We start from the raw sequence: 25,560 nt of genomic DNA, 5'->3' as shown, positions 1-25,560 counted from the left end.
TAGCCTAGAGTCCTCTGGGTATTAGAGAATCTGGTACCAAAGACTCACTCACACTAAGATGTGGGTTTACCTCTACCGCCAGGTATTGTATTTTGAAGGTTGACCAAGTGAGAGGGGAACTTCATATCCTAAAGGCAGGTGGTGGAATTTTAGGCAACAGCCAGACCAGGGGAAATGCAGTTTCTACACAATAGGGAGTTCTTTGTGTTTCTAGCTTGACTCTTAGCTCTCTGCTCTTGCCTAACTTCCTGTTCATTCATTCACAGAAATCTTAACGAAGCTATCTGCCTTTGATGAGGAGTGAACTGAAACCTAAACCAGCAGTCCTTGAACAAGAAACTGAGAGAGGCACGAGTCAGACATCTCTCTTTTGTCTGCTTTTGCATCCAGTTATTCAGGCTGCAGGAAGGCAGCACTTCCCCGCTACTAGCAGAAAACAAATCCAGCACTTCCCCTTCAAGTGATATTTTCAAAAATGTACCTCTGATGGTAACTGTGGTAGATGGTTTGCAAAACTCTCTCTCTCCATATCCACACCTCTTAGCAATATGACTTCACAACTCCTCCCATCAAGAGGTGGAGTCTATTTCCCCACCATTTGAATCAGGGCTGGCATCGTGCCTTGCTTTGGCCAACAGAATGTGGAAAAAGTGCCAGTGTGCTGGTTCCGAGCCAATGCTTCAAGAGACCTTACAAACTTCCACTCCCTCTCTCAGGAGCCTACCCAGGCATGAACAAGTCATTCCAGCTGAGGTCCCACCAGGCCAGCCAACCTGGCAGCTGACTCAGCAACTAACTGCAGTCACATGAGTGAACCCAGTCAAGACCAGAAGAATCATTCAAATGAGCCTAGTCCAATTGAACCATCCATAAAACCATGAACTAAATGAATAATTGTTGTCTTTAGCCATTATGTTTTAGGGATGGTTTGTTACACAACAATAGTAACTGAGTGTTATGGATTGAATTGTGTCCCCCCCAAATATGTGTTGTAAATCCTAACCCCTATACCTGTGGATATAATCCCATTTGGTAATAGAGTTTTCTTTGTTATCTTAATGAGGCTAGGTAGGGTGTGTCTTAAACCAATCACTTTTGAGATTTAAAATGAGTAGATTAGGCACAGAAGCAGGCAAGCACAAATGGGGAAAGATTGATGCTACGTGGAGATCACCAAGGAACCAAGGAAGAGAAGCTGAAAGAGACGAGGATTTTCCCCTAGGGTGGACAGAGTGCCTTTCCCTAGAACCAGTGCCCAGAACTCAGACTTCTAGTCTCCTAAACTGTGAGAAAACAAATTTCTATTCGTTAAAGCCACTCACTTGTGGTATTTCTGTTATAGCAGTACTAAGAAACTTAGACACTGTGCAAATGTTCAGTCATTCCTCTTGCCAAATGAATGAAGCACAAACCCCCCATTTGGATACCCAAGCCCTTGTCTCTCAGACCCCAACCTGATTTTCCAGCCTGAGGTCCCAGAGTGCTACCAGAGACTGCAAACTCTAATGCTTTTAAGGTCTAACAGGGAACATAAGTGAGTGAGTTGGGCCTGGAGGGGACTTCAGTGAACACATGAGCTTTGTTAAGGGCAGCCTTCGCTCAGCTCCAGCCTATTTTTATCATGTAGGAATGTGATCCAGTGTTTCCAGGGCTTTCCATTTTGTCAGGAAAAAAAAAAAAAAGCTGGAAATGCATGTTTTCCTGTGAATTCTAAATATGTTAAAGGCTGGCAGATTGTTAAAAAATTATTTTAGTGCTTTGTAGGACAAACAAAATGTATGGGCTTAGGAGCTGCCTGTTTTTAATCCCCACCAGACTCAGACCCATGTGCCCTGCACTTGGCCCATTTGATCTTAATTTCTTGCACCTTTGATTATGGTGTATGCTTTGTCTAAGATGCACTAACCCCTACCTTCATATGTTATGTTTTATCCTAGAGCTCATCCCAGTCATTCAATAGCAAATGTACTGGGCACTCTTCCAATTACTTAGAAGACAACAGTTAAAAAAAAAAAAAAGATTTGGAGCTTATATTCTGGTAGTCATCTCTGGGAAGCAAAATGACTGATTTCTATTCTTTTTAAAAATCTTTTACTAATCCTTAGTTTCTTTTTTTTAACCTAGAACATGTTTTTTCTATAAATAAAAAAACAAAGAAGAATAAACACAGGTTGAACATTTAACGTGATTCTTTTCTAGAGCTTATCAGGTACTGCTGTTTTCGTCTTTAAATTCCCTTGTTCTCTTTACTTGTAGGAGTTACCGTGAAAATTCTCCCCTGTAGATTAACTATGCACACTTTGAGCAGATCCAAAAGCAGAGGTGAATTTACTGGAAACAAAGCTTAATCTTCAGGACCTCTCACTTGCACAGGGCACCTTCCAAGGCCCTGTACCTAATTTTCCCAACATTTATTTATGAAACGTTGATAGAGGTGATTGTGCTCTCAGTGCTTATATAAAAACCTGCTACCGTCGAGTCGATTCCGACTCATAGCGACCCTATAGGACAGAGTAGAACTGCCCCGTAGAGTTTCCAAGGCTGTAAATCTACAGAAGCAGGCTGCCACATCTTCGTACCGTGGAGCAGCTGATAGGTTCGAACCACCACCATTTCACTTAGCAGCTGAATGCTTTAGCCACTGTGCCACCAGGGCTCTCTTAGTGCCCATATACCCACCACCTAAATTCTACAACTAAAATTTTACTATGTTTGTTTTATCACACACCTATCCACCTATTCATGCCTCTTTCTATCCATCAACCCATCCTAATTTTTTATGTATTTAAAAGAAAATCACACTGCCAAGCCCACATTTGCCTCAAGACCCTGCCATGCACTCTGACCTCAACAGCACCTGTAACCTGCTCAGCAGTGACAATTTCAAGAGCTACATGCTGGCCTTTGGTATTGATTTTGCTACTCATAAGTTAGCCAAGTTGCTGAAGCCACAGAAAGCGATTAAACAAATAGGTATTCTTTTATCATCCACACATACAGCAGCCTAAGAAACTACTTTATTAAATTTAAAAATTGAGAAGAATTTGAAGAAGATAAATAAAGGCCTAGGTAACAGAAGATGCAACAGTTTAGTTATTGGAACAATGACAGACTCATTGGATCCAAGGGGATGACCTCCACCTGGAAATGTTCTGTGACGGCCAAGTGTACAGACTTTCCAGAGAGCCTGATTGGTACCTGATAACAGAGCCCACTTGTGTCTGCAGCTTAATGCTAAATTATATTCCAGGGTGAACAGACGTTAATCCCTCCGGTATTGTGATGGCGCATTGTGGTCTAAAAGATGTCACACAGCCTGTACCAGAAGCCATATGGATTGAGGGGAAAACTGTTCAGCTCCAATAAAACTGCACAAATGACAAAAAAAAAAGAAAAGAAAAGAAAAGAGAGAAAATCGCAGGCATCGGTACACTTTATCCCTAAATACTTCATCATATATATCATTAACTTGAGTCCACTATTTATGGCTCTTTTTGGGGTTGGGGAGGTAAATTTTCCATATAATGAAATGCATAAATCCTATACAATTCAGTGAGTTTTGACAAATGCATATACATGAGTAATCCAAACTCCTGCCAAAATAATGACCCTTACCATCATGCCAGAAATCTCCATTATGTCCTGTCCAATCAATCCCTTTCCTCACTCCTGCTCCATTATTCAGATTTTTTAACTGCATTTTTTAGGTATAATTGACACACAATAAACTACACATATTTAAAGCATGCAGTTTGGTAAGTTTTGATATGTGCATAAACCCATGAAACCATCTCCACAATCAAGATAATGAACATATCCATCAACTCCCAGTTTCCTCATGCCCCTTCATTATCACTTCTTCCCATTCTCTCTCTCTCACCCCCAGCAACCAACTGATCTGACTTCCATCACTATAGATTAGCTTGCAATTTAGAATTTTGTGTAAATGAAATTATATGGTGCATGCTCTTATTAGTTTGGCTTTTTTCACTCAGTATAATTATTTTGAGACTCATCCATATAGTTGCATGTATCAATAATTCATTCCTTTTATTGTTGAGTACTATTCCATTGTACGGATATAGCATTATTTATCTATTTGCCTGTCGTTGGATATTTGAGTTGTTTCCAGTTTTTTACTATTATAAATAAGGCTGCTATGAACTTTCATATACAAGTCTTTGTATAAACATATGCTTTCATTTCTCTTGGGTAAATACCTAGAGATGAATGCTTGGGTCATATGGCAGGTGTATGTTTAACTTTTTAAGAAACAAGCTGTTTTCCAAAGTGGAAATTTTTACATTTTACATTTCCATTAGCAGTATATGAGAGTTCCAGTTCCTCAACATCCTGGCCAATAATTGGTATGGTCAGTTTTTTTTTTTTTTTTTTTTTAATTTTGCCATTCTAATAGGTATGTAGTAAATGGTATCTCATTGAGGCTTTAAGGAAACTAATGATGTTGAGCATCTTTTCATTTAATTTTCCATTTGCATATCTTCTTTGGTGAAGTATCTGTTCAAATCTTTTGCTTATATTTTAAATTGGGTTGTTTCTTACCTATTACTGAGTTTAAAAGTTCTTTATATAGTCTGGATATAAGTCCTTTATTAAATATGTGATTTGCAAATATTTTCTACCCGTCTGCAGCTTGCCTTTTCATTCTTTTAACAGTGTCTTTTGAAGAGCAGAAGTTTTAAATTTTGATGAAGTCTAATTTATCAGTTTTTGCTTTTATGAATTGTGCTTTTTAGGGTCGTATCTACAAAATTTTTGCCTAACTAAGGTCTATCATCTATTTTGAGTTAATTTTTGTATAAGGAGCAAGGAGTGGATTGAAGTTCACTTTTTGTTGCTGTTGTTGAAAAGGCTATCGTTTCTCTGCTTGCACTGCTTTTCTATTTTTGTGGAAAATCAATTGTTCATAAATGTGTGAGTCTATTTCTGAACTCTCTGTTCTCTTTGCTTGATCTTTCATTGATCTGCTTGTCTATTTTCATTCCAGTACCATGTTGTCTTGATTACTATAGTTTTATAATAAATCTCGAAATCAGGAAGTGTTGGTGCTACAACTTTGCTCTTCTTTTTCAAGTTTGTTTTGGCTATTTTAGGGCCTTGCACTTCCAGATGAATTTTGGAATAAACTTGACAATTTCTACACAAAAAAATCTGCTGAGATTGCATTAATCAATTTGGGATATATGAGCAGTATTGAGTTTCCAACCCATGAACTTGACATAGCTCCCCGTTTATTTAGTTCCTCTTTAATTTCTCTCAGCAATGTTTTGTCATTTTTAGTGAAGGGGTCTTGTGCGTCTTCTACTGTATTTATTCATAAGTATTGTATGGTTTTTGAATCTATTGTAACCTTTTCCAGTTGTTTGCCACTAATATATTAAAACAAAACTGATTTGTGTATCTTGACCTTGTTTCCTACCACCTTGCTAAATTCACTTATTTATTCTAATAATGTTTTTTTGGAATTGATTCGACAGGAACGAGTTTGGTTTTTGATTTTTGAGTTGGATTTTCTACATTAACAATGTCATCTGTGAATAGAGATACTTTTGCTTTTTTCTTTTTTATCTTTGTGCTTTTTTTCCTTGCTTTATTCCACTGCCCAGAACCTCCAGTTCAATATTACATATAAGTAATGAGCGTTCACATCTTTGTCGTTTCTGATCTTAGAGGAAAAGCATTCAGTATCTCACCATTATTGATATTAGTTGGATTTAAGTGTACCATTATTGATATTAGTTGGATTTAAGTGCACCATTTTACTATTTGATTTGTTTTATTCATCTATTTTTTGTTTCTTTGTTCCTCCCTTCCCACCTCCTTTTGTGGTTTATTAAATATTTTTTCAGAATTTCACATTAGTTTATCTACTGACTTTTTATGTATACCTCTTTACATTGTATTTCTAGTGGTTGTTCTAGGGATTACAATACACATTCTTTTCATAGTCTACTTAGAAATAATATTGTGCCATTTCACATAAAATGTAAATGTCTTTAAACCATATGGGTCCATTTACCTTCCTATCTTTTATACTATAATTGTCATGCATATTACATTACATGCATTATAAACCCCACAATATGATGCTATAATCTTAGCTTTAAGGAGTCATGTTTATTTTAAAGAAATCAAAAGAAAAAATTAATCTCTTATAGTTAGCCATATATTTACCATTTCTGGTGCTATTCATTGCTTTCTGAAGTTTCATCCGGCATAATTTCTTTCAACCCAAAAACTTATTTTAGAATTTTTTTTTTTTTGCTAGCACAGGTCTGCTGTACTTCCCTGCATTGTCTAATTTTTCTGCCTTGAACATGCCCAAACCAAACCAAATCCATTACCCTTGAGTTGATTCTAACTCACAGCAACCCTACAGGACAGAGAAGAACTGCCTCATAGGGTTTCCAAGGAATGGCTGGTGGATTCAAACTGCTGACCTTTTGGTTAGCAGCAGAGCTCTTAACCACTGCGCCACCAGGGCTTCATTTAACACGTAGTATTTATATAATAAGTGAGAATCACTCAAAACTTTCTCCATTTTACTTCATAATATATCTGTGTTTGTTTATAAAAGAAAACTCATTTCTCTTCATATTAGTCATTCCATAGATCAGCAGCAGCTCCCTTAGATGGCAGGAAAAGGAAAACATACAAACGTTATTACACACTTTGGTGACCAGAAGGAAAATATTGAAAAGTCAGTATTTCTTTTTTTATTGTACCTTAGATGAAGGTTTACAGAGAAAATTAGTTTCTCATTAAACAATACACATATTGTTTTATGACATTGGTTGCCAACCCCACGACGTGTCAACACTCTCCCCTTCTCCACCTTGGGTTCCCCATTACCAGCTTTCCTGTCCCCTTCTGCCTTCTCGTCCTTGCCCCTGAGCTGGTGTGCCCATTTAGTCTCGTTTTGTTTTATGGGCCTGTCTACTCTTTGGCTGAGGAGTGAACCTCGGGAGTGACTTCAGTACTGAGCTAAAAGGGTGTCCGGGGGCCATACTCTAGGGGTTGAAAAGTCAGTATTTCGGTGGTGGATGAGTTTGGATTATTCATGCTCTCCTCTGCTATCAATCCCACTGAAACTTGGCAGCTGAGTAAAGAAGATTCTGGCACTGTGCAGCTGGTGCCCGAGGTTTAGGTTTTTAGGTCTTCCTTCTGAAAGTGAGATTTCGTCATGCATCCAGCGAGCAACATGTGTGAAAAATGTTTGCTGTTAAATGATGTGACCTTTGTTTAGTAGCAGGCAATCCATTGCAATGGCTTAAGATCGTGTAGGCAAGTTCTTTTGCATGAGCTCTGCAACCCCATTCAGGTATCGGTGACTGTCCCACCCCTATTAGAGGTTTCGGAATTCCGAGGCCAATATTTTGAAATTATTCAACTAGCTACTGTGCTTTGGATAAAAATAACTCCTTCACTAACGTGTTGGGAAGAAGAAGCAGAAGCTATAGTTTTAATATTTTCATCTGTATTCCACAATAGGCCCAGAAAGTTTTTTCTCATAACTTTCTCCCGCCAAGAGTTCAAAAAAAGGGCGGCAAAAACTTTCCTCTCTTCTTTTTGCGGGCTGGACGCGACGTGACTGACATAGATTTCTACCAATTGTACGAGGCTTCCTTAAGCATGGTTCCGCCCAATAGGTTTACGAAGGCCCAGCCAATGAGAGTGCCTCTCTTTCACTCATCGGTGACCAATGGAAGAAGAAGAGAGGGTATTGGCTACTGGCTGATGGCTTCTGACCAATAGGAGCAGGCCGGCCCCGCGGCTCAGGCGGGGAGATTAAGCTGCTTTGGGAGTGGCGGTTGGGACCTTTGCGTTCCGACTTCTACCAAAGTAACGACTGCATCTGCGGCGGGCTCGCGACATCGACCGCGTCCTTCCGGCTTCAGGTGAGGTGGGCGTTTGCCTCTCCGCTGACCTGGGGCTTCTGGCTCCTGGATAACTTCCCTGGGCTTGGCCCCTGGCGACGGGGCCTAGAACCGCCCCACGAAGTGGGCTGCTGGCGGGCATGGAACCCGGCGGCCCTAGAAGGTTCGACCACCTTGCGCGGCCCCAACTGTCGGGGCTGAGGCGCCCGAACGCCAGCTCTTTCGGGATTGCTGGGAAGGCACGTGAGATTGGGTGGGGGGCGCGGCGAAGGCTGGAACTTGGGGCGATCCCGGAAGGAGCCGAGTACCCTGCAGCAGGGCCTCAGACTCTTTTATCTACTAATAATGGCTCTCAAGTCACGGAGCAACTTATAAGTTTAAATGTTACCTAATTTTACGTAAAGCAACTGTGATGTAAATACTTTTATTATTCCTATTTTGCAGATGAACAAGTTGAACTGAGAGCTTAGGAAACCTGCTTAAGGGCCCACGGGTAGAAAGCCCCAGAGCACGGATTTGAACAGAGATCCTCTTGCCACCCCTCCGCCTGCTCTTATCTTGCTAATTGGGGGCCTTCACCCTCGCTTGTTGTGGTCATTGACTGAAATCTGAGTCACCGAGCTTCGTAAGCTCTAAGATGATGAGTAGGAGGTTAACGTTTTAAACCTGAACTTGCATGGAACACATAGAACATAGCATTATGTGGCGTTCTGAAGACAAGACTGCCTGAGGCTTGGGGTGACCAGCTCACAGTGTCTTGCTCTAGGCACCCCTGGGTAGTCCAAGGGCTGAAAGGATAAATAGCTCCCCGCCCTGTATTGGGAAGCTGTGCTCCAGAACAGCGATGTTCCATAGAACTTTCTGCGTTGATGGAAATGTTCTATGTCTGCGTTGTTCAGTGTGGTAGCCACTAGACACATGAGCGCTTAAATGTGACTAGTGTGACTAAGGAACTTAATTATTGATTTTATTTAATTCAAATCTAAATTGCCGCATGTGGCTAGTAGTTAACCGTGGTGAATAGTGTGACTCTCTCGACTGCTTTTTTTTGGGAGGCGGGGGAGTGGTCCACTCCTCCCCTTTGTTTTCAAGAAGATTGATTTGCTTTATGTATGTAGGGGTACATCTAGAAATAGCCTGGACCACTTGCCTTGTGTTGTGAAACATACTTCAGGGAGACTGTAGTTGTACCCTAAAAGCACATATTAAAGGCTTTAAGTTAACATCATTCCAGAGAAGTAGTGAAGAATTTATTGGTGAGATTTTGAAAGAGTGTAATTCCTTTCTTGGATAGTGTATTTAAATTGCTAGATTCTTCTGTAGGGCTGTAACTACAGAAGTTTTAGTGATACAGTAAATAGCATCTGGTGTTTTTTAATTTTTTGTTTTGAGCTGTGGTGGATAATTCAATAGGTATTTAGCACCTGCTAACTGGATTGTTGTGTTTTTATATACTTTATGCTATGGAATGATATATAGTGATGAATCAGACCTTGTATTTATAAATCCAGATAGTATGATTTTACCTGTTTTTAAATGTCCTAAAAATGGAATCATAGAGAATTCGTCTGCAAACTGCTTTTTTTCTATTTGAAATGATTTTCGGTTAGGGTTTTTAGTTGCAAAAAAGAGACAGTTTATGTATGGTTCCAACTTGACCAGAGGTTTTTGTTTATTTTCTTCCCCTCCATTTCCTGAATTCTTTCTGGGACTCTGGTTAATCAGCTACTGGATATCCTGGCTTGATTTTCTAATTTTATTATGCTTTTATGCAGCAGCCTTTTTATTCTACTTTCTGGGAACGTTCCTCAATTTTGTCTTCCAGTCCTTCCATTAACATCTTTTATTTTGGCTGTCATATTTTTTTATTTCCACGAGCTTTTTGTTGTTGTCTGGTTTGTCTTTTTTTTTCCCTAACATTCTCTTGTTGCTTTACAGGTACAGCATCTGTACCCATAAAATCTGTTTGGTTTGTTAATTTGGAATACCCTCCCCCCCACCAAGTTTCTTCTGTTTGTTTACTTTGGTCTCTTTGATGTTGGAGGCTTTCCTCAAATGTGAGTTGATGCTTGGCTGTTTGTTCATTTTTAATGAGAGTTCTCAAAAAAGCTGATTGGAAGCTCTGTATTTGTGGGTGAGGTTTATTAACTGGTGTGCTTTACTGTAAAGTATATGGACAGAGACACACCCATTTTCTTGGATTCACTGCTGTTGGTATTTATAGATTTTTTGTTGGGAGGGGAACTGGTCTGTTTCTCTAAAAACAATGTTTATTTTTTTAGTCACGTTCATGGGAGAGAGAGGGATAAATGTGCTTCATCCATTACATTTACCGAAATTCCTCTACTCCACCCATTCCAGTCTGGTCTTTGACCCCATCACTTCAGAGAAACTGCTCTTTTCTAGGTTATTTATTATCTTCATATTGCTAAATCTAGGGCCATTCTTTGTTTTAACTTAGTTTAATTTTATTGTTGTACTTTAAGTGAAAGTTTACACTTCAAGTTAGTCTCATACAAAAATGTATATGCACTTTGTTGCGTGACCCTAATTGCTCTCTCTATACTGTGACAGCACTGTCCTCCTTTACTCCTGATTTCCTGTGTCCATTCAACCAGCTTCTGACCCTCTCTGCCTTCTCATCTCATCTCTGGACAGGAGCTGCTCTAGGGCCATTCTTCCCCTCAGTAGCACTTAACATACTTTACCATTCCCTTCTTGAAACATTATCTTCCCAGACGCCACACTCCCAGGTTTCCTCCTACTTCATCCACAATGAGTCTTTCTAAATGGCTTCTCTTCCTGTAGCTATTGTCCTTTTAATGTTAGTGTCTCCAGTTTTAGTCCTACTCTCTTTTCTGTCTCTGTCTCTTGGTAGGTGGTATAGTATACTCCTAAAATTTTAAGTAACATAATTGCTAAGGATTCTTAAAGCTATTTACTTTTCTTTCTTTCTTTTTTTTATTGTTTTGCTTTAAGTGAAAGCTTACAATTCAAGTTAGTCTCGCATACAAAAATTTATATGCACTTTGTTACGTGACCCTAGTCTCTCTCCCTATACTGTGACAGCACACTCCTCCTTTCTACCCCGGATTTCCCATGTCCATTCAACCAGCTCCTGACCCTCTCTGCCTTTTCATCTTACCTCCGGACAGGAGCTGAGAAGCACACTCTTCACGAGTATCATTTTATGTCCCATAGTCCAGTCTAATCTTTGTCTGAAGAGTTGGCCTCAGGAATGGTTTTAGTTTTGAGCTAACAGAGAGTCTGGGGGCCATGTCTTCCGGGGTCCCTCCAGTCTCAGTCAAACCGTTAAGTCTGGTCTTTTTACTAGAATTTGAGTTCTGCAGCCCACTTTTCTCCTGCTCTGTCAGGGACTCTGTTGTGTTCCTTGTTAGGGTGGTCATTGGTGGTAGCCAGGCACCATCTAGTTCTTCTGGTCTCAGGCTGATGAAGTCTCTGGTATATGTGGCCTTTTCTGTCTCTTGGGCTAATACTTTCCTTGTGTCTTTGGTGTTCTTCATTCTCCTTTACTCCAGGTGGGTTGGGGCTAATTGATGCATCTTAGATGGCTGCTCACTAGCTTTTAAGACCCCAGACGCCACTCACCAGATAGGATGCAGAACATTTTCTTAAACTTTGTTATGCCAGTTGACCTAGATGTCCCCTGAAAGCATGGTCCCCAGACCCCTGACCCTGCTACCCTGTCCCTTGAAGTGTTTGGTTGTATTCAGGAAACTTCTTAGCTTTTGATTTAGTCCGGTTGTGATGACTTCCGCTGTAGTGTGTGTTGTCCTTCCCTTCACCTAGGATAATTTTTGTCTACTATCTAGTTAGTGAATACCACCTCCCTCTTCCCCACTCTCCTAACCATCAAAGAATGTTTTCTTCTGTATTTAAACCTTTCCTTGAGAGTTCTTATAATAGTGGTCTTATACAATACTTGTCATTTTGCGACTGACTAAATTCACTCAACATAATGCCTTCCAGATTCCTCCACGTTACGTTTCACGGATTCATCCTTGTTCTTTATCGTTGCATAGTATTCCATTGTGTGAATGTACCATAATTTGTTTATCTGTTAATCCGTTGATGGGCACCTCGGTTGTTCCATCTTTTTGCTATCATGAACAGTGCTGCAATGAAAGTGAGTGTGTATGTATCTATTCGTGTGACAGCTCTTATTTCTCTAGGATATATTCCAAGGAGCAGGATTGCTGGATCGTATGGTACTTCTATTTGTAGCTTTTTAAGGAAGTGCCAAATCGATTTCCAAAGTGGTTGTACCATTTTACATTCCCACCAACAGTGTATAAGTGTTCCAGTTTCTCCACAGCCTCTCCAACATTTATGATTTTGTGGTTTTTGGATTAATGCTAGCCTTGTTGGGGTGAGATGGTACCTCACTGTAGTTTTAATTTGCATTTCTCTAATGGCTAATGATCATGAGCATTTCCTCATGTGTCTGTTAGCCGCCTGAATGTCTTCTTTGGCAAAGTGCCTGTTCATATCCTTTGCCCATTTTTTAATTGGGTTATTTGTCTTTCTGTTGTTGAGGTTTTGCAGTACCTTGTAGGTTGTAGACATTAGATGCTGATCGGATTTGTCATAGCCAAAAATTTTTTCCCAGTCTGTAGGCCGTCTTTTTACCCTTTTGATGAAGTCTTTTGATGAGCATAAGTGTTTGATTTTTAGGAGCTCCCGGTTATCTAGTTTCTCTTCTAGTGTTTGTGCATTGTTACTTATGCTTATTGTTTGTATTCTGTTTATGCCATGTATTAGGGCTCCTAGCGTTGTCCGTATTTTTTCTTTCATGATCTTTATCGTTTTAGATTTTATATTTAGGTCTTTGATCCATTTTGAGTTAGTTTTTGTGAATGGTTGAGGTATGGATCCTATTTCATTTTTTTGCAAATGGGTATCCAGTTATGCCAAAGCTATCTACTTTTCCATCACTGCTGCTGCTACCACTCTTGTCCAAGTCTCTGTGACCACTAGTCTGGACTCCCACAGTAGCCTCCTAACAGGTCACCTTGTTTGCACTCTTACTCCCCTGCAGTCCATTCTTGACACAGAAGAAACTCCTTACCAAAGCTCATGAGACCTTTAATGATAGTGTCCTGCCTCACCAACTTCATCTCATACTGCCTCTTGTTCCTCACTATGCTTGTTAAACTGGTCTGCCTCAGTTTCTCAAATGCACCAAGCTTATACTCACCAAGTATCTGTGCACTGGTTTCTTCCATCTGAAACTTCCCCAGCTCTTCAGTGGCTAGCTTCTTTTAATCCTTCAGAGAGGCCTTCCCTCACTTCTGTATCTAAAGTGGTGTTCTTGCCCCCGCCTCCAAAACCAAACTATCAACAGTCTATAATTTGCTTGTTTATTTGTTTATTGGCTTTCTCCCACTTTCTAGAATATAAACTCAGTTACATAGGGTCTTATCTGTCTGTCTTTGCCTCTGTGGGATGCCTGGCTACATAATAGGCACTTAATAAATCTTTGTCCAGTGAGCCAGTGTAATAGAATAGAGACGGGAAACAAAAATAATGAAAGGCATGGAATAAAGAAAGATTGCTCAGCCATTTTGGAGAAATTAGGTAAATTTCTATTTTAAGTTAGTAAATGAGCTAATTTTGCAAGTGTAAAAATGGCGTCAGTTTTTAACTTTTGGTGATGTGCAAGATGAATATTACTATAATGAAATACAGCATCATATGCATTTGTTTTTTGGAGATTCCAATAGTTCACCACTTTTATTTTGTAGGTCTTTTCTATTTTAGAAGATTTTATGATCACGTGACTTCATACTTTCAAAGGGTGAACTGGAAAAGTAGTTATAAGTGCTTGTTATGGAGCAAAAGTCTATTATTACCAATACTCTTCTCACTCAAATAAGTTAAGTCTTCTCTTTAAGCTTTTCAGCTTTGCCAAGAATGATCTTAAACAGAAATTCTGAAAGACTGTTGCGTTAGGTGCTGTTGAATTGATTCTGACTCATAGTGACCCCATGTGATAGAGTAGAACTGCCCCATAGGGTTTTCTAGGCTGTAGTCTTTATGGGAGCAGATCACCACATCTTTCGTCCGTGGAGCCTGTAGGTGAGTTCAGACTGCCAACCTTTTGGTTAACAGCCAAGCACTAGCCATTGTGCCACTAGGGCTCCTTTTCTTATACTAGATATGATTATATCAGCTACGTGACATGCTTTTAGCTATTTTACTAATACTTTCTGCAAATATTGCTTCCCTAGTGATGGCTCATGAAGCAATGGACTATGATGTGCAGGTACAGTCAGATCATCATGCTGCAGAAGAGCCTCCTCCTGCTGACGTGGTCAGCAGCCAAGCAGGACTGCCTCTGCTCCAGCCTGCGCCGCAGGTGTCCATTGACCTGACAGAGGAAGTGGAGCTCTCGGGAGAAGAGAGTGTGGAGAACATCGATCCAGGAACTTCAGAGGAAGATAGGCGGGGATCTGGTGCTAACCCCACCGTCCACGTGTCTTCACTAGAGTCAGTGAACACCTTCATCAGTGGGCTGCAGAGGCTTCATGGCATGCTGGAATTCCTGAGACCTCCAGCTTCAAACCATAGTGTGGGGCCGGTGAGAGTAAGGAGGAGGAGGGGTTCTGCACCACACAGGGCAAGGCCTGGAGGGTCTCAGAGGACAGACAGTGCCAGGTAAATATATATTGTTGTCGTTAGGTGCCTTTGAGTCGGGCCCTATGTACAGCAGAATGAAACACTGCCCAGTCCTGCGCCATCCTCACAGTCCTGTTGTTGCAGACACTGTGTCAGTCTATCTCATTGAAGGTCTTCCTCTTTTTCGCCGACCCTCTTGCTTACCAAGTATGATATCCTTCTCCAGGAACTGATCCCTCCTGATAACATGTCCAGAGTATGTGAGATGTAGTCTCTCCATCCTTCTAAGGAGTGTTCTGGTTGTACTTCTTGCAAGACAGATTTGTTCTTTCTTTTGGCAGTCCATGGTATATTCGATATTCTTCGCCAACACCACAATTCAAAGGAGTCGATTCAATCTTCCTTATTCATTTTCCAGCTTTCACATGCATATGAGGCGATTGAAAACACCATGACTTGGGTCAGGTGCACCTTAGTCTTCAAGGTGACATTTTTGCTTTTTAACACTTTAAAGAGGTCTTTTGCAGCAGATTTGCCCAGTGCAATGCGTCGTTTGATTTCTTGACTGCCCCTTCCATGGGCTTTGATCGTGGATCCAAGTAAAATGAAATCCTTGACAACTTCCTTCTTTTCTCCGTTCATCATGATGTTGCTTATTGGTCCAGTTGTGAGAATTTTTGTTTTCTTTATTTTGCGGTGTAATCCACATTTTAGGCTGTGGTCTTTGATCTTCATCAGTAAGCGCTTCACTTTCAGCAAGCAAGGCTGTGTCATCTGCATAATGCAGGTTGTTAATGAGTCTTCCGATCCTGATGCCTTGTTCTTCATGTAGTCCAGTTTCTCGGATTATTTGCTCAGCATACAGGTTGAATAAGTATGGTCAAAGCATACAACCCTGACACATACCTTTCCTGACTTTAAACCAACGCAGTATTCCCTTGTTCTAACAACTGCCTCTTGATCTATGAAGAGGTTCTTCATGAGCACAATTAAGTGTTCTGGAATTCCCATTGTTCACAATGTTATCCATAATTTGTTATGATCCACACAGTCAAATGCCTTTGCATAGTTAATAAAACACAGGTAAACATGTTTATCGTATTCTCTGCTTTCAGCCAGGATCCATCTGACATCAGCAGTGATATCCCTCGTTCCACATCCTCTTCTATCCGGCTTGAATTTCTGGCAGTTCCCTGTCGATATACTACTGTAGTTGCTTTTCAGGGATCGTCAGCAAAATTTTACTTGGGTGTGATATTAATGATATTGTTTGATAATTCCCGCATTTGGTTGGATCACCTTTTTTGGGAATAGGCATAAATATGGATCTCTTCCAGTCGGTTGGCCAAGTAGCTGTCGTGCTAATTTCTTGGCATAGACAAGTGAGCACTTCCATCTCTACATCTGTTTGTTGAAAGATCTCAGCTGGTAGTGTCACGCTGGGAATTATGAAAGTTGAGCTCTGGTTATAGTCCTAGTGCCGATTTCCTTCACAGATTATTGAGAGGATATGCTACACTGATATGTTTTGAAAACTAGGAAGGCAGACCTTTTGGAGGTGATGTTTTGTTGGCAGCAGTTTCTGTAGAGGTTGGCTCCTTAGATCACGTGTACCATCTACACCAGAAAGTATTTCTTAGTTTATAAGTCCCCCCACAGTCACCCAAGATCCATTGTTCACTACACATCATTTGGTAGCGCTGTAGACTCTGCAAGTTGGGCAGGCTAGGTTTAGAGAAGCCTTGTGAAAAGTAGAATGTGAATTCATTCAGTGTTTATGTGACTACCCTCCCTTTTCAACCCCTCAAAGACAAATTGCTGAGTCGTGTTCTGTAAAAGATAGTGACACATGATCAAAAGCCAGTAAATTAGAATTAGCTCTTAGCAGAAGGACCAAGCTCCAGTGTGGGATAATGAAATCATGATTAAGTGGAAAAGAGAAAATCTAGGCCTGAACCTGCTATTTCTGCTTCACCTTTCAAAGGCAGCATTGAGCAGCCTGGAAATTGATATGACTAGGATTAACCTTCGTATTACTGTGGGTTATTCTTAAGATGATGGTCTGTTGTACTCTGATTCTTTTGTTTTTCTGGATGCATAGATCAAGAGCATCTTTGGATGCTTTCTTTCAAGTGAGCAGGACCCAGCCTCACTTGTCAGCTGACCCTTATCCAGAAACTAGGAATCCTGTCTCTGAAGACTTGCAAGTGTCAAGTAGTTCCAATTCTGACAGTGACAGCTCTGCAGAGGATGAAGAGGAACCTGGAGCTGTTATTTTGGAAGGTATTTTATCCAGGTTTGGCGTAAGACTAATATCTAGACAGCTAGAAACTCTAATTTGTGCTTTGATATTTTCCTTTTTCTCCCACAAATGTTATAGTTTCCTGTTTTATAGTGTAGAGCTTTTCCTAACCATAGTTGTGTAGAAAGAATTTGATCTGACTCATACTTTGGTATTATCTTTTAAAACTCAATATACGTATAACCTGTTACCCAGCAATTCCACTTCTGGGTATGTAGCCAATTAAATGAGTATATGTGTTCACCAAAGACATGAATAAGAATATATCAGCACTGTTTGTAATAGCAAAAAAACTGAAAACTATCGAAATACCCATCAATAATAGAATAGATAAGTAATTGTGGTATATTCACACAATGAAATACTGTACATCAATGAGAATGAATGGCCTACAGCTCCACACATTAGTATGGAAGAACCTGAAAAACATAATGTAAAGCAAAAGTAAAACTTACTGCTGTCAAGTCGATTCTGACTCATAGCGACCGTACAGACAGAGTAGAACCGCCCCATAGGATTTCCAAGGCTGTAATCTTTATGGACGCAGACTGCCACGTCTTTCTCTCTTGGAGTGCCTGGTGGGTTTGAACTGCTAACCGTTTGGTTAGCAGCTGAGTGCTTTAACCACTGTGCCGCCACGATTCCTATAAAGCAAAAGTAGCAGACGCGAAAGAGGATATAACTGAGATTCCATTTATATGAAGCACAAAAACAGACAAAATTAATCTGTGGTGTTAGTATTTAGTATGGTAGTTTCCCTTGGTGAGGTGGGGGGGGGTCACGCCCCACCCCCACCCCCTGCTGCCCCATATTAGTTTCTTAGAGCTGCTATAACAAATGACCACAAACTGGATGGCTTAAAGCAACAGAAATTTATTGTCTCACAGTCTGGATGCTAGAAGTTCAAAATCGGGGCCATGCTCTTCTTTGACGGCTCTAGAAGAGAATTTGTTCCGTACCTTTCTCTTAGCTTCTGGTGTTGCCAGCAATCCTTGGTGTTTCTTGACTTGTAGATGCATTACTCTAATTTCTGCTTCCATTGTCACATGACATTCTCTCTGTGTGTCTGTGTTCTTTTCCTCTTTATAGGGATGCCAGTCAGATTAGGACCCACCCTAATGATTTCAGTTTTAACTTAATTATATTTGCAAAGACCTATTTCCAAATGAGGTCACATTTGCAGGTACTGAGGGTTAGAACTTCAACCTGTATGTCTCTTTAGGGGACACACTTGAACCCATAACCTACTTCCAAGATATAAAGGGGACATAGAGGTGTAAGGGGGACTCTTGGGGACTGTTAATGTTTTGGTTACAGTTCAGTTTGTGAAAATTAAGCTTCTCTGTACATATATTATACTTCGGAAAAAGTTTTTTAAAAAGTCCATTTGAAGATGCTCTCACTGGCCTATGATGGGACAATTTGAGCATCAAAAAGAAAATTGACTAAAAATAAGAATCACCTGAGAAGGCAGAGAGGCTCAGGAGCTGGTTGACTGGACACGGGAAATCAGGGGTGGAAAGGGGGAGTGTGTTGTCACAGTATAGGGAGAGCAATTAGAGTCACATAACAATGTATGTATAAATTTTTGTATGAGACTGACTTGAATTGTGAACTTTCACTTAAAGTACAACCATAAAATAAAATTAAAAAAAGAAATACACAACCTAGGAAATATTTTTGCTGCCCCTCCTTTTCCCAAAAACCCAACAAACTGAAACAAAATTTATCAAAAATCTAGATCTAACTACTAGTTTAGGTGAAATGTAGAGGGTAGAGGAACAAGTTAAACAATACCACAAGGAAGCAATCAGCCAAATCTAGGATATAGATTGTTCCAAAGGACAAACTTTCAGATTTCTCCAAGAATGAAAAAAACTTAGGAGACGTAACAACCAAATTCATCATGAAGACCTTGTTTGGATCCTGATTGGAATCAATCCGCTGTAAAAAACGTCTTTGAAACAACTGGAAGATTTTGAATATGAATTGAGTATTAGATGATTTTATAGGATTATTGTTAATTTTGCTAGGTATTATAATACTACAGTGTTGGTGTAAAAAATTTGTCAATTAGTGTTATATAACTTTTACAAGTGTAATGCCATTTTTAGGTTTTGTTAAATATTGCAGCAAAAAAGAAAACAGTGGGAATGGGGGCTTGGAACAAAATTGGCAAAATGTCAGTTATTTTTTAAATTGAGTGATGTGTACTTGTGGGTTAATTTTACTATTCTGTCTACTTTTTTTAATGTATGTTTCAAAATATCCAAAATAAGTTAAACAAATAAATTCACTGATACTACTTGGGAAAATTGTCATCCCTTTAGTGACAGTACAGCCAGTTACAAATGAAAAGCTGTAGTGAGTCGAACTCTCTCCTGCTAGCCTCTCAAACCTGACTGTGTCTTCTTTTATATATTTACCTATCCTATAGTTTCTGGAAATAACTTGGCAGAACCCCCAGGAGGTACCTCGGCAGAGCAAGAAGTTATATGTATTGATGGAGGAGAGGTCCTCCCCAAACAGGTAATGTGAACATCATTTTATTTTGTTTTTTTATTGTTGTGCTTTAAGTGAAAGTTTACAATTCAAGTTATTCTCTCATACAAAAATTTATACATACATTGTTTTGTGACCCTAGTTGCTCTCCCTAAACTGTGACAGCATACTCTTCCTTTCCACCGTGGGTTTCTTGTGTCCATTCAACGAGCTCCTGACCTTCTCTGCCTTCTCATCTTGCTTCTGGATAGAAGCTGCCCATTTAGTCTAATGTATCTACTAGAGCTAAGAAGCATGCTCTTCACCAGTATCATTTTCTGTCCCATAGTGCAGTCTAATCTTTGTCTGAAGGGTTGGCCTCGGGAATGGTTTTAGTTTTGAGCTAACAGAGAGTCTGGGGGCCATGTCTTCTGGGGTCCCTCCAGTCTCAGTCAAACCATTAAGTCTGGTCTTTTTACTAGAATTTGAGTTCTGCACCCCACTTTTCTCTTGTAAGGGACTCTGTGTTGTGTTCCCTGTCAGGGCAGTCATTGTGGTAGCTGGGCACCATGTAGTTCTTCTGGTGTCAGGCCGATGGAGTCTCTGGTTTCTGTGGCTCTTTCTGTCTCTTGGGCTAATATTTTCCATGGTGTTCTTCATTCTCCTTTACTCCAGGTGGGTTGGGACCAATTGATGGCTGCTCACTAGCTTTTAAGACACCAGATGCCACTCCCCAAAGTGGAATGCAGAACATTTTGTTAAAAAAAACTTTGTTATGCCAGTTGACCTAGATGTCCCCTGAAAGCATGGTCCCCAGACCCCTGCCCCTACTACTCTGTCCCGTGAATTGTTTGGTTGTATTTGGGAAACTTCTTAGCTTTTGTTTAGTCCAGTCGTGCTGACTTCCCCTGTAGGGTGGGCTGTCCTTCCCTTCACCTAAGATAATTTTTGTCTACTATCTAGTTAGTGAATACTCCTTTCCCTCCCTCCCCACCCTCGTAGCCATCAAAGAATGTTTTCTTCTGTGTTTAAACCTTTTCTTGAGTTCTTATAACAGTGGTCTTATACAATATTTGTTCCTTTGAAACTGACAAATTCACTCAGCATCATGCCCTCCAGATTCCTCCACGTTATGTTTCACAGATTCATCGTTGTTCTTTATCATTGCATAGTATTCCATTGTGTGAATATACCATAATTTGTTTATTCATCCATTGATGGGCACCTAGGTTGTTTCCATCTTTTTGCTATTGTGAACAGTGCTTCAGTGAACATGGGTGTGCATATATCTATTCGTGTGATGGCTCTTATTTCTCTAGGATATAGTCCAAGGAGCAGAATTGCTGGATCGTATGGTACTTCTATTTCTAGCTTTTTAAGAAAGCGCCAAATCGATTTCCAAAGTGGTTATACCATTTTACATTTCCACCAAAACTGTGTAAGTGTTCCAGTCTCTCCACAACCTCTCCAACATTTATTATTTTGTGTTTTTTGGATTAATGCTAGCCTTGTTGGGGTGAGATGGTATCTCGTTGTAGTTTTGATTTGCATTTCTCTAATGGCTAATGATCATGAGCGTTTCCTCGTGTCTGTTAGCTGCCTGAGTGTTGGCGAAGTGCCTGTTCATATCCTTTGCCCATTTTTTAATTGGTTTATTTGTCTTTTTGTTGTTGAGGTTTTGCAGTATCTTGTAGATGTTAGAGATTAGACACTGATGGGATTTGTTGTAGCCAAAATTTTTTTCCCAGTCTGTAGGTTGTCTTTTGACTCTTGGTTAAGTCTTTTGATGAGCTTGAGTGTTTGATTTTTAGGAGCTCCCAGCTATCTAGTTTCTTGTCTGGTATTTGTGCATTGTTACTTATGGTTTGTATTCTGTTTATGCCATGTATTAGGGCTCCTAGCATTGTCCCTATTTTTTCTTCCATGATCTTTATTGTTTTAGGTTTTATATTTAGGTCTTTGATCCATTTTGAGATAGTTTTTTGCATGGTGGGAGGTATGGGTCTTGTTTCATTTTTTTGCAGATGGATATCCAGTTATGCCAGCACCATTTGTTAAAGAAAGTATCTTTTCCCCAATTAACAGACTTTGGGCCATTGTCAAATATCAGCTGCACGTAGGTGGGTGAATTTACTTCTGGATTCTCAATTCTGTTCCATTGGTCTATGTATCTGTTGTTGTACCAGTTCCAGGCTGTTTTGACTACCATGGCAGTGTAATAGGTTCTAAAATCAGGTAGTGTGAGGCCTCCCACTTTGTTTTTCTTCTTGAGTAATGCTTTACTTATCTGGGGCCTCTTCTCATATGAAGTTGGTTATTTGTTTCTCCATCTCATTAAAAAAATGCTGTTGGAATTTGGATCGGGATTGCATCGTATCCGCAGATCGCTTTGGTGAACATCATTTTAAATGAAAGGTTTAGATTTTCTGATAAAAAGGAAGGTGCAGGCTAAAAGGAGTCTCCCTGGGTTGTACAAATGGTTTACATGCTCAGATACTAACCAAGAGGTTGGAGGTTCCAGTCCACCTAGAGATACCTCAGAAGAAAGGCCTGGTGATCTAATTCTGAAAAATCAGCCATTGAAAACCCTATGGAGCACCAGTTCTACTGACACACATGGGTCACCATGAGTCTGAATCAACTCGAGGGCAACTAGTATTGCAGGCTAAAATGGGAAGGTTGCAGGTGTTGTAGGCAGGAGGTCCAGGTGTGAGTCCTATCCCAGTTACTTATTACTTGTGTGAGTGCTTCTTCTGTTTAAAAAAAATGAGGGAGGGGGTGAGGAAAACCTGTCCTGCCTACCTAACAGGGTTAAGGGTCAGATGAAATAGTAGATACGAATGCACTTTATAAACTATCAGAGATAGTATGATTGCTGTGTAATAAACAGTTTTTTAAAATAACACCTACTTACCAACCTACCATTGTCCCTAATAGTAGAGTTGTTTACACCTGCTGTGGATTCTGCCAGTCACAAAACATCATCAGCTTTTTGCACTTATATGTTCTTCTTGCTGTTATAAAATTTGTCTCCAGATTTTAATTGTTTTCTTGTAGAAAAGTTTTATGTACCTTATAAGTCCATTTATGTGTATATATTTTCTTGTTTAAAGTGCACACAAAAGGGATTATATTACACCTTGTTCTCCCTACGTATTACAGGTTGTAGAGTTGTAACCGTGTTCTTATTAACAACTGCGAGTTGTTAATACGAGTAAATTTTTAGTTAACCTTTCTCTTGTAATATGCACTGTGGTTGTCTCTTTATTTTTTTTTTTTCTGTTACAAATCATGCTGTGGTGAACATCCTTGTAGAATTGTTTTGGCAAATATTTATGACTACATCCCAGGGGTATATTTATAGGAGAGAGATTGTTTGTCAGAGGAAATATATATGTATTTTTTAGATTTTATAACCTGTTGAACCCGTTGCCGTCAAGTCAATTCCGACTCATAGCAACTCTATAGGACAGAGTAGAACTGCCCCACAGAGTTTCCAAGGAGTGCCTGATGGATTCAACTTGATGGATAATGCGAAATTGCCCTCCAAATTAATGACATGATAATGCCATTGCCTTGTGTCAGTTTCTACTTGCACCAACAATAAAACATGCTTGTTTCTCCCTCACTCTCACCAGTGCTTGGTGTCATCAGACATCAGTTTATACCAGTCTAATAGCATTTCATTCCCTTTTGCATGAGATCCGTGAGTTGGGGGCCAACTTGACGGCAGCTAACAACAGTAGAGGAAAAAATGGTCTCTTATTTTAATTTGCATTTCTTTAATTGTAAGTGGATGCCTGTTAATCATTTATTTTCTGTAAGCTGTTTGTATCCTTTCTTTGTTTTCCTGTTATGTTTTTCCCCCCTCATTGATTCACATAAGCTAAATATTTTATAACTACTTGACAGCCAAGTATAACGTACATTCCCCTTTGTTGGTTATCTGGGTAGTTGGCCAGCTTTTTGTTTTTTGTGGGGTGGGGCTTGTTTTTGATATCTTTGTGCAGATAGCTACTTTTCTTCATCTGAGTGAAGAAAAAAATAGTCAAGAATTTCATAAGATCAAAAAAGTATTTTTTTTAATGGCTTTTATTACATTTTGCCAGATTGCCTTCTAGAAAGAATGACAAGTGATTCCTAGGTGTTATAGTTTTTCTGTAGCCTTTTCTGTTGTGTTATCATTTGTGTGTACTTTTGTTAATTTGATAGGGTTGCAGATCCTCTTCAAGACTGACTTTACATCTTCTCTAATTTGAATGTATTTTGGTTTCTATGTTGCAGTCTTCCCAAAAATCCAACCCTCTTCTCTCTTCTGAGCCTGCGGATGAGGAAGATGGAGACACTTGCACAATATGTTTGGAGCAGTGGACCAATGCTGGGGACCACCGGCTCTCAGCATTACGCTGCGGGCACCTCTTTGGGTATAGATGTATTTCTAAGTGGCTCAGAGGACAGGCACGAAAATGTCCCCAGGTAAGGACCATAAGTAAGGGCTGTGCATGTTCATACTCAACATATTAAGTCAGGAGGTGGGAGGATTCCCAGAACCACACTAATTGTGTCCGGTTGGACTCTTTACTTTTAGTGCAACAAGAAAGCCAAGCACAGTGACATTGTTGTCCTCTATACTCGAACCCTGAGAGCTTTGGACACTAGTGAACAGGAACGGATGAAAAGGTAGGTGGCAAGTCTCTGCCTAGCTGGAATGTTTCCTTTTGACTCCTTGTAGGAACATCTGAGAAAAGGAGGTAGGAATCACTGTTAGTGGGGTTAAAGTTTACTTGGGCTGTGACTTGGGATCTCTGGGTATCATTGACAGTCTGTTTCACATTATGGTTTATAATACATGTTCTGGTCAGTCTTCTGAAAGAGGTCTACATGATTTACTCTCCATACAGTGTTAAAAATGAGGATCTGACACTCTACTTAAAGGTTGCTGTTTGTGATTCTTGTGTCTTTAAGCCTTCCTACAACCGCTCTCTATACAGAAGACTTATGAGTGAAGCTTTTGCACATGCAGTGCAATGTAAGAAATTACCAGGATTTTGAAAGCCCATGAGAGGTTGCTAATAACAGTACTTAAAACATGCTTTAAGAACATTAAAAATACCCACTGTTGGGAGAGTGCAGAGACTCGGATCCTCTCACCTTATTGGTGAGACTGTCCACAGGCACAACTATTTAGAGAGACCCTTTGGCAATGTTTCAGAAGTCTTTAAAAGCCTTTGATCTAGTAATTCTACTTCAGGTTGAGGATGTGTACAACAATTTATGAGACTTTTCATTTAGCATTGTTAATTGGTTGAGTAAACTGTGATGAATCCCTGTGATGAAATACTGTATGTTCATTAAAACTGATGTTGTAGAAGAGCACATAATACATTGTTGTGTGAAAGCATGTTAGTAGACAGTAGGACTACAGTTGTGTGAACTCGAAGAAGAAAACACTACCATTAGTCACTGAGGAGTGGGATTACAGGTTGATTTTTTTTCTCCTGCTTATTTTATTTTTCCTCATTTGCTCCAACTAATATTTATTTGTAGTATTTTTAAATGGTGGATATATAGAGAGGGAAACTTCCTTGGAAAACATAGGTGTGGCTGTCAGTGGGTGATTGTATTAAACAAATCACTAATTACAATACTATGACCAGTCACTGCTTCTTAGCCTCCTTAGAAAAAGGAAATGTTTTAAAATGACAGTAAATACAGAGACTGATGAAAAGGAGCACCTTGTACCTAACTTTATCAAATCTTAACATTTTGCCATATTTGCTTTGGGTCTTCTTTAAAAGACATAAATCATTATAGGTATAGTAAGTAAAAGCTTTCCTGTGAACTAAATTCTCCTTAATTCCATCTCTTTCCCCAGAGGTAATCACGTTCCTAAATTAGTTGTTCATCATTCCGAAGAATGATTATATATTTGACTAGCTATATATGTATCCATAAATGTATGTTTTAAAAAGTTTTTATACTTTATGCAAATGTTATCATGCTGGGTTATAATTTTCCTTTTCTAGCTTGCATTTTGGTTTAATACTATGTTTTGGGGACCTATCTACATTAATACATGTAGCTCTAGTTCATTCATTTCAGTTGGGGAATGTTATTGATTTAATTTTCTTGATACTGATTTCAGCAGCCTTGCTGAACTCTAACAGTTTGTAGAGTCTCTTGAATATTCCGTGAAGATAAATAAGGATAGCTTTATCCTTTCTTTCTATTTATTGTATC

At 39.6% G+C, this 25,560-nt stretch overlaps 1 protein-coding gene and 1 pseudogene across 1 annotated transcript in view; both read left to right on the top strand.

Moving 5' to 3' along the window:
* The first annotated feature begins 2,736 nt into the window (after positions 1-2,736).
* LOC111822681 (retinoid-binding protein 7 pseudogene) lies at positions 2,737-3,191 on the top strand (annotated as a pseudogene).
* A 4,607-nt stretch (positions 3,192-7,798) lies between these two features.
* Positions 7,799-25,560, top strand: part of RFWD3 (ring finger and WD repeat domain 3) — a 33,095-nt gene continuing 15,333 nt past the window's right edge. The window contains exons 1-6 of the mRNA XM_012558905.2: positions 7,799-7,919; positions 14,150-14,576; positions 16,639-16,820; positions 19,277-19,368; positions 23,605-23,796; positions 23,909-24,000. Coding sequence (XP_012414359.1) covers positions 14,152-14,576; positions 16,639-16,820; positions 19,277-19,368; positions 23,605-23,796; positions 23,909-24,000 — 983 coding nt within the window. The 5' untranslated portion in view covers positions 7,799-7,919; positions 14,150-14,151. The remainder of the gene's footprint in view (positions 7,920-14,149; positions 14,577-16,638; positions 16,821-19,276; positions 19,369-23,604; positions 23,797-23,908; positions 24,001-25,560) is intronic.

This window comes from Trichechus manatus, unplaced genomic scaffold, assembly GCF_000243295.1.
Source record: "Trichechus manatus latirostris isolate Lorelei unplaced genomic scaffold, TriManLat1.0 scaffold00194, whole genome shotgun sequence".
Lineage (NCBI taxonomy): Eukaryota > Metazoa > Chordata > Mammalia > Sirenia > Trichechidae > Trichechus > Trichechus manatus.
This window is presented reverse-complemented; position numbering and strand designations above follow the sequence as displayed.